This window comes from Electrophorus electricus, chromosome 1 (genome assembly GCF_041902795.1).
Source record: "Electrophorus electricus isolate QZ-2024a chromosome 1, ASM4190279v1, whole genome shotgun sequence".
Taxonomy (NCBI): Eukaryota; Metazoa; Chordata; class Actinopteri; order Gymnotiformes; family Gymnotidae; genus Electrophorus; species Electrophorus electricus.
The window spans coordinates 37,887,168-37,902,005 of NC_137497.1; the positions used below are offsets into that span (position 1 = coordinate 37,887,168).

General features: G+C 40.2%; 2 protein-coding genes across 8 annotated transcripts in view; both read right to left on the reverse strand.

The window, feature by feature from the left end:
• The window catches only part of asap1b (ArfGAP with SH3 domain, ankyrin repeat and PH domain 1b), a 52,053-nt gene extending 42,752 nt beyond the window's left edge, over positions 1-9,301 (reverse strand). For all 6 annotated transcript variants that reach the window (XM_027004351.3, XM_035526310.2, XM_081718761.1 and 3 more), the window contains exons 1-3: positions 9,172-9,301; positions 8,789-8,874; positions 7,295-7,421 (exon numbers count right to left, since the gene is read on the reverse strand). In XM_027004351.3, coding sequence (XP_026860152.3) covers positions 7,295-7,421; positions 8,789-8,847 — 186 coding nt within the window. In that variant the 5' untranslated portion in view covers positions 8,848-8,874; positions 9,172-9,301. The remainder of the gene's footprint in view (positions 1-7,294; positions 7,422-8,788; positions 8,875-9,171) is intronic.
• A 2,436-nt stretch (positions 9,302-11,737) lies between these two features.
• gimap4 (GTPase IMAP family member 4) overlaps positions 11,738-14,838 on the reverse strand; it is a 5,405-nt gene continuing 2,304 nt past the window's right edge. For both annotated transcript variants that reach the window (XM_027004317.3, XM_027004318.3), the window contains exon 3: positions 11,738-13,431. In XM_027004317.3, the coding sequence (XP_026860118.3) occupies positions 13,406-13,431 (26 nt within the window). In that variant the 3' untranslated portion in view covers positions 11,738-13,405. The remainder of the gene's footprint in view (positions 13,432-14,838) is intronic.

A 14,838-nucleotide genomic window follows, 5' to 3' on the forward strand; every position in this document is an offset into this window, starting at 1 on the left:
TGCTATTGGTTGACAAGCAGTCAAATGAGAAGATTAATAAAAACAAACAGGTATTTTAAAATACACACCCCCTGTGGCCAAAAGTGTGGTGTGATTAAGAAAACTGCTTAACCACGTCATTTACAGATGGATTTGAGGCATCGTAAACACATGTGCGCAAACACAGAGTTGGCCTTCCCTCCAGCAGACACCATCAGGACTGCTGGACAGTCTGATTGACAGATGGGTAGCCTGGCCATAAGCCTCCTCATCCTCCATTGTAGCACAGTCACTGCTACTCTGACTGACCTCTGTCTGTGTCTGTGTGTGTGCGTGCGTAAAAGATATTTTTCCAAGGACATACTTTTTCTGTTACTGCTCTGTATTATTATCATATTATTATTAACAAAGTAATGCAGTATGGTCTTGTACGCAACCCTGTACCCAAATCCACATGTGCTTCTATTTGTTAAAAGATTATTCTTTAATCCTTCAGTCAAACATGTGAAACTTTGTGTATCGTCACAAAGGTCAACGATTCATTTGACCTTTAAGTTTCTGTGGCTTCCCAAACTCTTTCTGCATGATTCTAACCTCCAGCTCTTGTGTGGAGACTACAGAGGGCCTACAGCACCAGCATCCACTCTCTTTCCAGCCATCTGGTGCTGGCCCATTACAGCTCAGCCTGGAAAACTCTGTTACTTGCACCAGCAAACATCCAGTCAGGCTGCCATATCAGAATGCCAAAATGTGTGTTCATATGGAAACTCACTCCCTCAAAGCAAAAGATCTAGTATGAAGACACGTGGGGCACGTATGGCTGGATTACCTGAAACGGCTGTCACTTCATTAACGCTTCTGTGTGCTTTGGAGCATTTCCACATTTTGCATAGCATGGAAACCAATGGCCAGATCGATGCATACAGTTATACAGTCTTAACCAATGAGACCTGACAGTGTGCTGAACATCATACCTGTGAGTGAGAATTATGATGTAAACTAATTATCCCATCAGGTATATCTGATGTTTCTTCTTCTCCAAGCTTCTCTCAGTCATGTTGGTTCCAAAACCAACAATGTATAGAAAGGAAGTAACCAAAGTTTTGATGTCATCTCTCTGCTTCATCAGAGAGGATGAAGCCTTACACATGGTAAGTGAGACGCATCATATCCTGCCAGGCAAACCTATTTTAAACTCAGGGGGTATTTTAAGATCAACACTATCTCAAAATCTTACCTCCCATTGTAAAATTCAAAACATCATCAGCTCCACAGACAGGAAGTCAGAACAGAACAAGCATCTTGCCCAGATGACCCACTAATACCACAACATAACACTGGCACTGCTGGGAGAGTCAGAGGATTAGAAATGTGCCAACACAGGACCCTGGAGCCCAAACAATCTCTAGTTATATTACTGCAAAAACATCTTAATTAAAAGCTTTAAGCAGAAATGTTGCTGCTTCAGTGCTCAGGTCCTTTGTGATAACTGGTGCATGATTTCTTTATTGATCAGAGCATAAACTACAGCTCGCAGCAGCTGTTTATGCATCATACTTTGCTGGACTGTGTACATCTTCCCTTCTTACTGCGTCATAAAACTGATGGAAGTCATTATCTAGCATCACGACCATGATATACCTCAGGCTCACTACCTTTTATACCACTTCTGTGGTATTCTGTATGCCTGGGAAGTGTGTCTCAGCCGGGTGTTACGAGTCAACAAAAATTCAGATCCTCCATCATCTGACAGGCGTGTCAGAGGGATTCCACCGACTCCAGTAAAGCGGAGTTGGAAGTGATGATAACCTTAACCAGCGTTGCTGCAGGCAGCCTGCCTTGACACACATTTGGGTACCTGGGAAAAATTGGGCCAGGACATTGAACCCTTAGGCAGCAGAAATGTAAGACATAGCGGGTTTAGCTTGTTTAGAAACGGGTTGTGCTGTGGGGGGAATAAGAGCTGACGCTTAGCTCTGCTAATTCCCCTGCAGTCTTATTCAGCCCTCGGATTACAGCAGCATTAAATATTCACTCGGAAACCTTTGCATAATTTACCTTTGACACACAAGGGAATATGACTCATCTTAAGTGAAAAATGAAGGGAAAACAGCAAATGAAAAAAGAAGGCACAAAGAGGAGCCCTGAGAGGAGGCACCTGCAAGCACTGCACCAAGGCTGGGGACGCGTTAGGCAGCTTCCCTTACGGTTTTACGTCTTAGTCTGCATTTGCATAATTCCAGGAAGCTCTCTGAACAGACATCAGAAGGAAAAAAAAAAAAAAAAAAAAAAAAAAAAAGAGGTCTGCTTGCGACAGTCAGCGTCTTAGGGTGCCACCCCCAGCATCTCTCAGCGGCCCTTGCAAACTCTCACCACAAAATCAAACTGAACCCATCTTCTTGCCAGTCACAGGGGCCACTCGGCAGCCAGCCGCAACATTTTGCCGAGCACCAGGCACGGGCGTTGTAGCAATTAAAGAACGGCAGCTGCGAGAAAGAAGGTGGAGGCAGGGGTTTGGGGACTGAACACGTGGAGGAGCCAGGACAAGCAGCTGTTTGATGCCACCGCTACATCACACCAACCTTACATTTACACTCCTGGTGTAATGCTACAAGACAATGGTGTAATTAATGACTCCGTGTGATTGCTAGCAATCCATCATGTCCCTGTAGGAGGGAAAGAAGAGCTATAAACTTGACATGCTCCACAACTAGCAGAGTTGTGTAACCTATATGCAACTTTGAGTGTTAGAAGCACCTGCAGTTTGGAGACTTTAATACAATAAATTATCCTTTTCCTGTGATGTATATTGTGTGATTGTGTGTGTGTGTGTGTGTGTGTGTGTGCAAACATATCACAAATGTCTGCGTGAATTGATGTCTATCTGTAGCATTGCAGAACAAACCTATTCATGGCAGCAAGCAGTGTGAAAGTTAACAACAACAACAAAAAAAAACATTTAACATGATTCCCTTGTGTTAAGCATTTGTTTAACATGTACATATTAGATACATGTTTGCCTTCTTATGAGGGAAGTAGCTAGCTGATGTTGAACATGGAGCTCCCAGACTTCCCTTCTCTATCACTCACATGCTCTCCACAGTACTAAAAGCCTTCTGAAGCAAAACCTGCATTGTCACGCTATGGCTAATTGGATATGATTAGACACTTAGACGCTTGCCTTTTCTAAGGCCATTACTTTTAACATTACAAAAAGTGCTCTGACAGCACGGACAGAGCAAACGAAATTGCACCACTTCATCCTGAGGGTCTCAAGGAGCACACGAGAGACATCCATGACAGAGGTTACCATGCCAAGCTGTAAATGCTGATTTAACATTTTTGTTCCTCTTTCAAGGAGCCACACGGTACATGTATATTTCTGTGTGTTGAAACTGTATAGTAAGCACAAAAACAAAAAATATCATTTTGACCAAATTTATGTCCTGCTGATTCTCCCAAATCAGCACCGTGTTCCTGCTGCACAACACAAAACTCCCACATCCAACTCACTCTCAGGGCATGTCTGGCAAAATCAAAAATCATTTGGTTAATCAATGAAAGTGACATATTGCCAGCGCTAAGGTAAGCTTGCTGTGCTGCACATCTGGCACGAAGCTTCATGGCGCGTCTGTTCTTCCGGGAGACGGCATTTTCGGGCATGCCAAATCCTCTTGGAGACTGTCATCGCTCACCACGTTGAAGCTGCCTCTGCGTCCAGCCCCTGCTCCAAGCAGACCCTGGTCATGTGACCTCTCTCTTCTCCAGTCGAATTCCAGGATGGCCCGCTCTACCTCTGCCCCACACACAGGCGGCCCCCCCATTCCCCTCTCGCCGTCCCTCCAGAGCCCGACAGATGGTTTTCGTTTAGGCTGCGGAGCTGGGAGGCGGGGCCTAAACGAAAGGTGATTCATGACACAGACTTTTCCTCCTTACACCAAATCCAAAGGAAGCAATAAAAAAAATGTTGAAAAAGGAAAACGCAACCCGAGCCACGAACAAACAAAATAAACGAACTGAAACCAGGAGAGGCTTTAAAGGGCACAGTGCTGTATGTATTGATATGGGAACCTAAATGAACAGGGCTGATGAGTCATGCCATTAGATGAGAGGTTGACATCAATGTATCAAGTATCCTGGTGTGTGTGAGTGTGTGTGTGTATGTATGTATACTAATGGATGGGTCAGAAACGACCAACATTTCCATCGATTAAGCAGAAAATGTGCCTTTTTCCCAGACTCACGAGTGTCATAGGATGATGCATTTGTTCCGGGATTTACTCCAGTAATGGGAGCTTACTAAGGTAATATATCGACTGATTCTCTGAATGAGGCCTAATGAATCTGTTGGAATTTCTAACAATTCAACAGAATGACTTCACAGAAAAAAAATCACACTGAATCTGAATCTGTTCTTAAATCTGAATCAATTCAATCACATTATTCATATCAATAACATGAGAATGAAGGATATCCTAAGAAACACCTAAGAGCTAGATTTCAAAACTGGATAAAAAAAGTAAAAGCATGATTAAAGAAAAGGCCCTACACCTACTTTGAAAATGCTTTTACAAATGTATGATGCAAACAAGCCAGGCAGAATAAACTATAAAATGCTCCTAACTATGAGCCCATGAGATGCTTAAGAAGTGAAAATGTCCACAAGATATGTGGCTGCAGAATTTGCTATTAGAGCTCACTCAGATTAAGGTATTAACACACTACAGGTGATCTAACAGCACATTCACTCTAGCTGAGTTAAAATCACCTAGAGCAGGAACACACCATGACATCCACCTCTACCCCCCCTTTTTGTTTCTCTTAAATAATTTCATGCTGTCCCTCTAACAAATATGACTCTCAGTTCACAACTGTAAGTCTGAACGGCTCTCAACCATTCTCTCTCTCTCTGGCCCACAGTCTGTCTGATCTGGATCTGGCAGCTCAGCTGAGTTCTGTGAGGCCTGTTCATTACATAACGAATGGGGAAGATTTAAAGCATTACAGCAGCACACTGCCCCCGCCTGACCCGGAAACTCCCCCCGACCCTCACACACATGCACGCACGCACACACACACACGCACGCACAAACCACTCAACACAGAGCACATCAATGCGGCAGAGATGCAATTGATCAGAACATTGCAATCAGGAACACAAAGCTCACAAGCTCTTCAATAAATGAACAGGCTTCCAAAACAGGGCCCACCATTTTATGGTTCCATAATGCATGTAACTGAAAGCAGACACACAAATCAGTCTCTGTCAAACATCATGATTCACAGCTCTACAGTACTGTGCAACAGATGCTAGCCATGTTTTGAGGCAGCTTACTCTTTAGGCTCTGAAGATTAAACAAGGACGTCGCTACTCCGCAGTACAGAAGAGGTGTGTGAGTAATTTAGTCCATAGGCCTAAAGTAATACATCTGATGACTAGGGCCGCATGATATGGAAAAAATACTGCATCGCAATCATGTTCCTACAGATCACAAACACCATGTGCATCGCAAACTATTACAATACTAAGGGGGAAGCCCTGATCTGACATGACTGAATATTGGCTTGCCTTATTTACATTTTCAGATGATAGGAAGGCCTTGCTTCACCAGAACACCAACTTACTTGTCTGAAATGTCTGAGCGCACGATTGGTCAGGACACTCAGCACAAAATAAAAATGTTGGATTTGGTAGAACGTCCAATTGCATTTGTCAGCCTTCTTATTTTAGGTCTATAGTGCGATGACGATTAATGAACAGTCCCTTGAGTGCTCCAACATGAGACCTCCACTCATACAGTAGTTAAGACATGAAACATGTCAAAACAATTGCTTCCCAGCACAACACACAACATGCCTTAAGGCCAAAGTTCAAGCACCCAAACTTACAGATTCTACTTGTCCAACTGATGATGGTGGCAAACACGAAATATGCAACTCAGACTAAACATTTAGCTCGGCCTTGTGGGCCCTTCAAGTAAAGAGGTAGCCCAGGTTAGCCTTGCAGTTGTTCAAGCCAGCATTTCACAAACTGTGTTTATTATTTTCACTGCCGTTGCAGAAACACTGAACTTCTAAATGTTATAAAGGCCTTTCCACAAGTCAATAATTTCAGATTACGTAAGGTGTGAGCATCCATCTAGGGATATTTCACCAGTGGTCCTACCACAGTCTGACTACAGCCAGGTTTCAGATAAGGTTAACATTTAGCTCATAGCTAATAGATATACTTTACTTCAAGGTTTGTGTTCAGGAAAAGCAGCAACTCGGTCACTCAATACATTACCAGTTTCCTGACTGCTGACCTAAAACCCATCAATAAACTGATATTTGGTGTCCAAAATTTGCTTATTTCGTTTTAGTTTTGAGCTAAACGGCTAACACAGAGGATAACCAGCAAGAGAAGTTAGGCCCAATTGTGCAAACTACAGACCATGACTGTATATCAAGTGCTTTGGCATACAAGGTGGCAAATAAAAACTAAAACCAGCCACCAATGAGAACTTGACAGGAGTCCTTCACACATTCAAGTTAGTGTGAAGTCTCTGTGAAACTGAGTTTATACTGAAAGACGCTCATTCCATGAAAACGTGAGAACGATTTTATGAAACCCATCTTGGCACATTAAGTTAAAATGTTAAATTGTTTCCTAATTGAAATGACTACGCCAAAACAATTACCAATACATGAAGACTGTCGATAACCCAGTAAGGCTTTTGTGTCACCGTCCCTCGACGCAGATTCAACTTCTTATTGTGTACCTGGGATGTCACAACAAACATTCTGTAAAGCAGATTTTTCGAGTACAGTTTACTGCCGTCCTGTTAGGCTGCATACAGGACCTCTACCTCCACTAAATGATGGCTGTCAGAACTGTCAGAGAAGGTTGTTTACATAAATGTTGGTTCTAGAAAATTGTATAGTCAATTCATTAGATCTGAATGTTCGTGTTGAGCCAGAGCACGTAACTCATCAAAGACTGCATGATCCAGTGTTCTGGAACTGACAGGCCAAATAACATAATGGTTTATCAAAGGAATTCACCAGTGAAGCGGTGGCAGGTTGGATGGCTCTAATGGTTTACTATTGTCCGTCTACAAACATCTGCACCAATCCCTTAAGAAACCCTGTAGGCCAGAAGAACTGAAGCTCCCACTATGGGCACTGCTGGCTACTCTGCATCTGTTTAGCTGGCGATGCGACCTAGGTTGTTGATTATTGATAACACACATCGTCACAACAAACAACTTAGCAAGATACCGGAGACATGTAGGGCACTCTTGAGCTGAATATGTTCAGTTATTTGGAGTCTTACCTCCTCCAAAACGTTGACCGTATTCCTACAGCTCTGAAGGCGGGTAGTAAAGCTGGACGTCGTTGGAGAGTTGTAATCCTCTGTTGTTTCCGAGAGAAACTCGGATACCGATATCTGATCCGGCATCCTATAGTAGGATAATGTCCACAAAAAAGGATGAAAGTGTTTGTTCAAAAACCCGAAACCATTAAAATAACACAACTTCTAAAACAGTTTCTAACGGCGCACCGAGATGCCTGCAGCAACGAACTGTTAGCGAGCTAAGTGGAAAGTGCAACGAAACAAAACGAGCCTGCCGCAAACTAAACACCTAACGTTGACCGTTGATCTCTTGCTTTAGTGAACAGCCACCAGATAAGGTATAATTTAGCCAAAATGTAGCTCCCTCGTTTCCTCACTCCGTTAAGTCCGCGTTAGCTTTTGTAAATCTCTGACTGGGTTATTTCAACGGTTTGGCTGCAATTCCGACACACGCCGTAAAATGAACTAGCGGTGGATGCCCACATTCCTGGTGATGTTCAAGCGCCTGACAAATGTTGTCGCTAATACTACGATAACAAAACACTAGTTCCAGGTAAACGATACTGTTTGTGGTAGCTCCACGGAGTGTTTGTCGACTGAGTTGCTTGTTCGTCCCCCCCGGATTGTAAGTTAAATGCGCAACGCAATATATGACATGGATGCACGCTCTCGCTGCCGCTCACTTCATCCACCCACTATGACGGATAAGAGCAGGAACGCGTCTGCGCATGCGCGCGAATGACAGCCTGTTCTTCGATGTAAGGGTCGGCCCTGGCCATCAGCCCAACTGTTCACAGCCCCGTCTCCTGCTTCATCTGGATCCTAATACGATCGGATTTCGTTTTACTCAATAAAAAAGGCTGCGATAATCGATGCGTTTTCAGTACTACCCCTAAAACAACGACTTGCCAACTATTTATACTAGTATTACAACTTCCCCTAGTACTACTACTACTAATACTAATACTACTACTACTACTAATAATAATAATAATAATAATTATTATTATTATTATTATTATTATTATTATTATTAGAAGAAGAAGAAGAAGAAGAAGAAGAAGAAGAATAGCGGCTACTTACGTATTACACAACTTTACATATGCCTAATAGTTTAATAGTTCGTCCTACTGAGACTACAATATGCTGCTTTATATTTTGCATATGAAATGGTTAAAGATGGAGATGATCAACCAAAAAGGTTACACGCGTGTTTGAGCTATAATGCTGCTTTTGGGGGCCTTTAACTATACGCCTGTCACCTTGAAGACAGCATCTGCGATAAAGATTAAAGCGATATACTCCCACCACCCACAACACTATGTATTTAGCCCAACAAGCTATTCATTAGGCTATCACTTCAGTTATGTCGTTATTAGTTCAGTTAGGCTATTTTACTATCGTGCATGGCATAAACTATGGTCGCCTACAACAAATTCCAAAGTAAAATGTAAATTAATTAAAATTTCTTACCGGTTCCACAAAGAATCCCTTGAGGGAAAACTTGACAAACGTGAGGAGGATAATCTCATGTCTTCACTGTCAATTTAAAGCCTTAACTGAATAAATAAAAATCAATGTTTTTTTGCGTTCTGGATAATTTTAATACAGCGCAATTTAACACATTTTCACTGGTTTTGTAGCCTAATAAAAATAATAAAATAACCCACAACAATTGATATCTAGAGCTCCATACATTTAGGCCTATGTAATGTGTTGTTTTTCCTTTTCTTTTCTTAATTTTTATTAAAAATAATCTGCATAATTATTCTTAAGATTCTCGATTACGGGTAAAAATCTGAACCACTCGATCTTCTGTAAAGGTCATAATTTGGCAGGTCTGAAATCGATCTTACCTAAACTGCTCTCCGTTAGTCTGGTCTAATTAATGTACGTCCAGTAACGCATTACTGCAGTGCAAGTGTCTGCTCGTGGAATTCATGCTACCTTCATCCCCGCTGCCGCGGAGAAACCGTGGGCGCGGAGAGGAAGAGCGAGAAGCATGTGTGCAGAAAAATAACCGGCCACAATAGACACAGGATCCAGAAGTCTAGGGATCAGGAAACGAGGGAATCCAGGAGACCTCTGAAAGGAAACATGACATCTGTGCAAGCCCGGGGAGTTTCCTCGCGTGTCTTGTCGCCGGAATAGCACGGAATTTGTGGTTGGCTCCTAACGGGTTGCTTGATCTAGTGGTATTATATTTAGAAATCTTTTAATGGGCCACATACACTAGAAATGGGAAAAACATTTATTCCCCGTTTAAAATAATGTGATATCGTTCTGACATGCTGCAACACCTGCCATATGACAAAAAGAAATTGGCGCATTTTTGCTGTTGTTCTGTGGTTTCCGTATGCAATAGTGGAAGCGGGTATTAATTTATACTCTTTTAATTCTAAGCCCCTTTCCTGCTGTGAAGTTTTGTACCTCGGGGCCCAAGAGGTCGTTATGTGTCATTTCCCTGTTTTTCATAGGGCTGCGGTTGTCTGGGCAAATTTTTGCTGAAAAGGAAACGGATTGATTCCACCCCATACGAGTCTGTATAGGGCTGGATGATAGCATATCTTCATCTAGATAGACATCACCGAGGCAGAAAATCACCACAAGGTTCCAGGGCACAATCTTTGATGAGTAATGTTGGGGGACTTGGCTGATAGTGCGGGAAAGAATGAGAGCGAGTAGATTCAGTGATTTCGGATGGGGACATGAACTTTATAGAATGATATAGGTCCTATACCTTATGTCACGAGGATGGCAATGAACAATGAAGTCTTCAAAATAAATAATTGCAACATACCTGCCTGTACAATCTAAACTGGAGCACACCAAAAACTCAGCTCAAGCCTTATGCTACTTCGTAATAATACATCATGTCAGCTGTCACATACACGTCTAATAGAACCTGTGTATTACTTCCTTGCTAAGACATGTCAATTAAACATCGCTATATCAGTTCCCGAATGTAAACCTTTAATAAGTTTTTGATGTGCCCCCAAACTGGCCACACTCTAATCCTTCAGTCCCCTGGGAACCTCAGAATTCCTTTTCACCAACAGCAGACACTCACTTTTCTGGGCAGGCTATGGATTGTTCCTCTCAGTCTTTCTGGGACAGGGACCACAAGTGGAATTTTTGTGGTGTCATGGAAATGTTATGTTACTGTAGGCCAATGCCAAGGTAAAACAGATACAGACCACGCCTTAAAGCGAAATGTTAGTAAATCACAAAGTTTAGCAGAGGGACAAGTAAAATTTGTCAGTTTTATATCAATTATTTGTCTTGGTTGAAATACATATGAAGATCGGTGTACCTCAGTTACAACATCTCTTGTGGGACAAACAAAACAAAAAACCCACCACCTTCTATTATTTGTAATAATGCTCTCTGCTGGATCTGGCGCCATCTCGCGGTCACATACAGCAACAATCGCGTTAACCGTTACTTCTGCACTGCTAATGCCAACGTACAGATCGCTTATTACATTAAATTAACGAATTAATAAAATATATAAATAATACTTCAAAGTATGAGACAATGTATTTTATTTTGTTTTAAAGTTTAGTGTGGTCAGTTTGAATAGGATACAAGTCAAATATATCACGTTTGGTAAATAGGACTAGTCGGACAGCATCGGTTTTGGCTTTTCAGTATATGGAATTTGAAGTTAAAATGAGAATAAAATTCACTCTCCACTTTGTTTTTAGCATATGAACATGTATACCACGTGAACAGGAATTACAGCCCTTTCTATTCACTGTTCTACTATTTCAGGGAACAACGGTACTGGCCATTCTTGTTGTGCATCACTGAAGGCCTATATCCTAGAGGGCTCATTTCCATCTAGACTGGCTATTGGCTCTCGAGATGAGAACCAAATAAGTGTCAGGCCTCCAAAGGTCATCATAACTCTAAAAGGTCAAAACACCTCAATTTGAAATAGCCAAAATGTTTGGTACAATATTCAGAAGCAAGAATGCACCGATGGGTTTAGCTACAGTAAATGGCCTGATAGTCCAACTAAGGTCATAGTAGTGAACAACTGTTTTCAGTCATGGAGAAAACTTTACTATGGAAGAGACCCAGAACACTCTGCTGCCCATGCGCCTCATCCTGATCCAAAGCTAGCCAGCTTCTCTGGAAGACACATTAAACATGCGTCAGACTTTGGACAGCTTTAAAACCACCAAAATTTGCTTTAGATTTAACGTTTCACTTGCTAGAGTCACATATGAAAATGTGTTTCATGCTTTGCTGTGCTATGTCATGGTGCTACTGCAACTCTGTACCGTTAACCACTGAACAGCCTCTCCGTCAGTGACTGTGTGTCATAAAAAACAAAAAAGCAAAAAATCCTTGAAATTCCCCAGACACATCTGGTAGTGATATATGGTTCCCAATAAGGAAGAGAAGACACTGGACTGCTTTAGAATTTCTTTTAATCATAAAATATACATCTTATTAGAAAAACAGCTATTGATAGAAAAAAATCACTTACAGGCATAAATCTGTTTCAAGGTAAAGCAACAGTTGTGAAAAACATGTCAACATAGCCACTACTATGTACACTGTATACTGTGTAGTGCAGCTTACCTAATGTGGTTGTAGTGGGTACTAAAAGTGAAAATTACACAGATCTCTACACCTCAAACACCCACTGCCTCATACAATCTACAAAGTTAGATCACAGACTATATAATGTATATTAAACACAAATATCTGGAATAACAGGACAAGCTCACCTACCTACCCCATTTATCCCATTTACTGTAGCTATTAAATGTTATCACGGTCATTTCAATTTTGCTTTTCACATGTGAATGAAGTAAAATCACAACTTCTCCACCTCTACAAGGCTCCCCAACCATAAAAGCCAACATCTGAAAATAAAAGGTTGTTGCTTCAGAGTTACCAGGTTTTGCTGTAAGAGCAATGACATTCATGTTTACTAAGAGACTAACAAAACCATGTTAGTTTAATGGTGGTATAATGATTTTAAAGGTCACAGTGCTGCTGATCCTTGCTCAGATGCAACTGACTAGACCAGTCACAAAATCGAAATTATATGATAATTACACTGCCTTTGTAAGTGAACTTTCAATATAATTAAAACCCTCTCCTGCAAAAAAACATAGCATCCATTCTTGACTAAGGTATATGAACAAGTTATAGGTCACTTCAGGTTATATTTTAACAGTTATTCAAAATGTATTTTTGAGCAATGTATATACAGCTATAGCGATGAGGTCAGATTACATTCCACCCGAGTTCTTCGCACTTTATGGTAAAACATAATGGTTAGTATTTAATAAGCTTCACTTTGTTGTTAATATGGAATGTCTCCACACATTATATATTGATGCCAGGTTTTAGAGTTAATTTAATTCCAAATTATGTAGCTTACCAAATTCAGTTAAATGCTAACAGTTTGATATAACAGCTACAGAAGCTATAGATTAGTGTCCTATAAATTAGGACTGGTCTTCTCAGATTCTCAGTAAAACAAAGCAGCAAGAAGCAAAAGAATAAACTGGAATTTCCCACAGGATCAATAAAGTTCTAACTTAAGAACAAAACAAAACCTAATCATATTTTACACTGAAAACTACCATCAAAAACACACAAAAACAAGTCTCTACTGTCACAGTTTTGATATAACGTTATTGATTAACGTAGCAGAAAAACTCCAAATTCAGAAATTGTTGATTTCCTAGTCTATGCAGATTCATCATTAGTAATCTAAAATAATCATTTGGTCGCTACCTTTATATTTTATAACTGAGAGCTCAAGTAAACACAGGAGTATAATAAAACAATGTCAAAATAACCATTCCAGACATATCTGAAATAAGCATTTTTCTATAAACTAACAATACACGTTGGAGGTTCTAATTCTTATCTGTGTGTTATAATAACTTAAATAATATCTAATAACAGCCAGATGTCATCAATTAGTGCAAATATAGAGAACCAATTTTCAGTAAATAAATATCACAATGTAATTTCCTAAAGCCAGCTGCATTGAGCCAATGACATAGGGCTGAGGTACAGAATGAACCAGCAGTAGTTTACTCGCTGTTCCTAAAGCCTTCAGTCAGACACTCCCTCGATCAGATCTGGGGAGGAAAAAAACAGACAATAAGAATTTGAGTCAATTAAAAAAGGGTCATTCAGAAAAATTGGCCAGGCCTCTATATAGTTAATTGTGTTTGGTTTTTTAATAATAAAATTGGCAAGCAAAATATCATATAGCATGTAATATACTATAAAAGCAAAACTACTGAAAAAAATTCAAGATTAGTACTCATTTTTCCAGTCTTTGAATTCACTTGTTCTGTTAACATTTTGCTAATGCTTTTTAAAAATTCTTCTGGCATCTCTTTGTTTGTTTAATTTTGTATGGACTGTGAGTCTTACAAGAAACTGCCCACCTTAAAATCTCTATTGGTCAACTTATATTGGAGTGTGAAGCTCTAGAGCTTAGCCAGGCCCACTTTCAGTTAATAATTGGACAAGGGCATTCAAGGTGGAAAATGTCAGTTTTTAAATGACTGAATCAAACTTTACCAACATGTGTGCAACAGGTTAAATAATTTGCTTTGTTAATACGTTACCCAATATATATTTTTTTATGAATCAAATAAATTGTTCTGGTTAAGCAGTGCCTAGTCTATATTTTATTGGCTTTTAATTTCAGTGCACTATTCACTAGTTAGAATGTTCTTTAGGTGTTGGTGGGGCTGTGTAAACTATACATTTCTCTTAGATAAGGGTTCTTAAGCAACAATATATTCTAGATTCTACTTTACATGTTAGCTGAACTGCCCATTTTATTAGGAACACAATCATTGGCCATTTTGTCAGATACACCTCCCTAGCTTATGGGAAATCTAGATAGGTAATGTTAGGTTTATACTTACAGAAACTAGGCTGTCTGTTGCTCACAATTTATCAGCTCTCCATCAAAGAAAAACCATCACCATGACAATCTCTCTAAATGTCATGCAAGTGAACACTATGTGAAAAAGCAACACTACTACACAAATTATATCTGGTCGATGTGTAGATAAGGGCTGCTCAAATGTGAGAAACATATGAGCTGTAATTGGTTAAATACAAACTGCACCTGTGTTAAATGCATTTCCTGTAGGGTAGGTATTACTGAAATACACACAAAAAACCCCTACTTTAGATAATGCCACCTTATGCTTGAAATAAGATACTACATACTGCATAATTCATACTGCACTTAGTATATACTGTATGTTGCATACTGGTCTCCATAGTAGTATGCAGTATAATATCCAGTATGTGACAAACACAAACCATACTATGGGGTCACATGAACATATGAGGGTTCTGCCCACTTGTGCAAGATTTTCCGTCACCATTGCATGACAGGATGCAATACTCTGTGAAGACAGACCTGATTGTGTACTGGAATATTTGTAGAGAAGTATGTCATCAGGGTAGCTTTCGTATACTGGATTTTTTTTTTAAATTTTTTTATTTTTTTTTATATT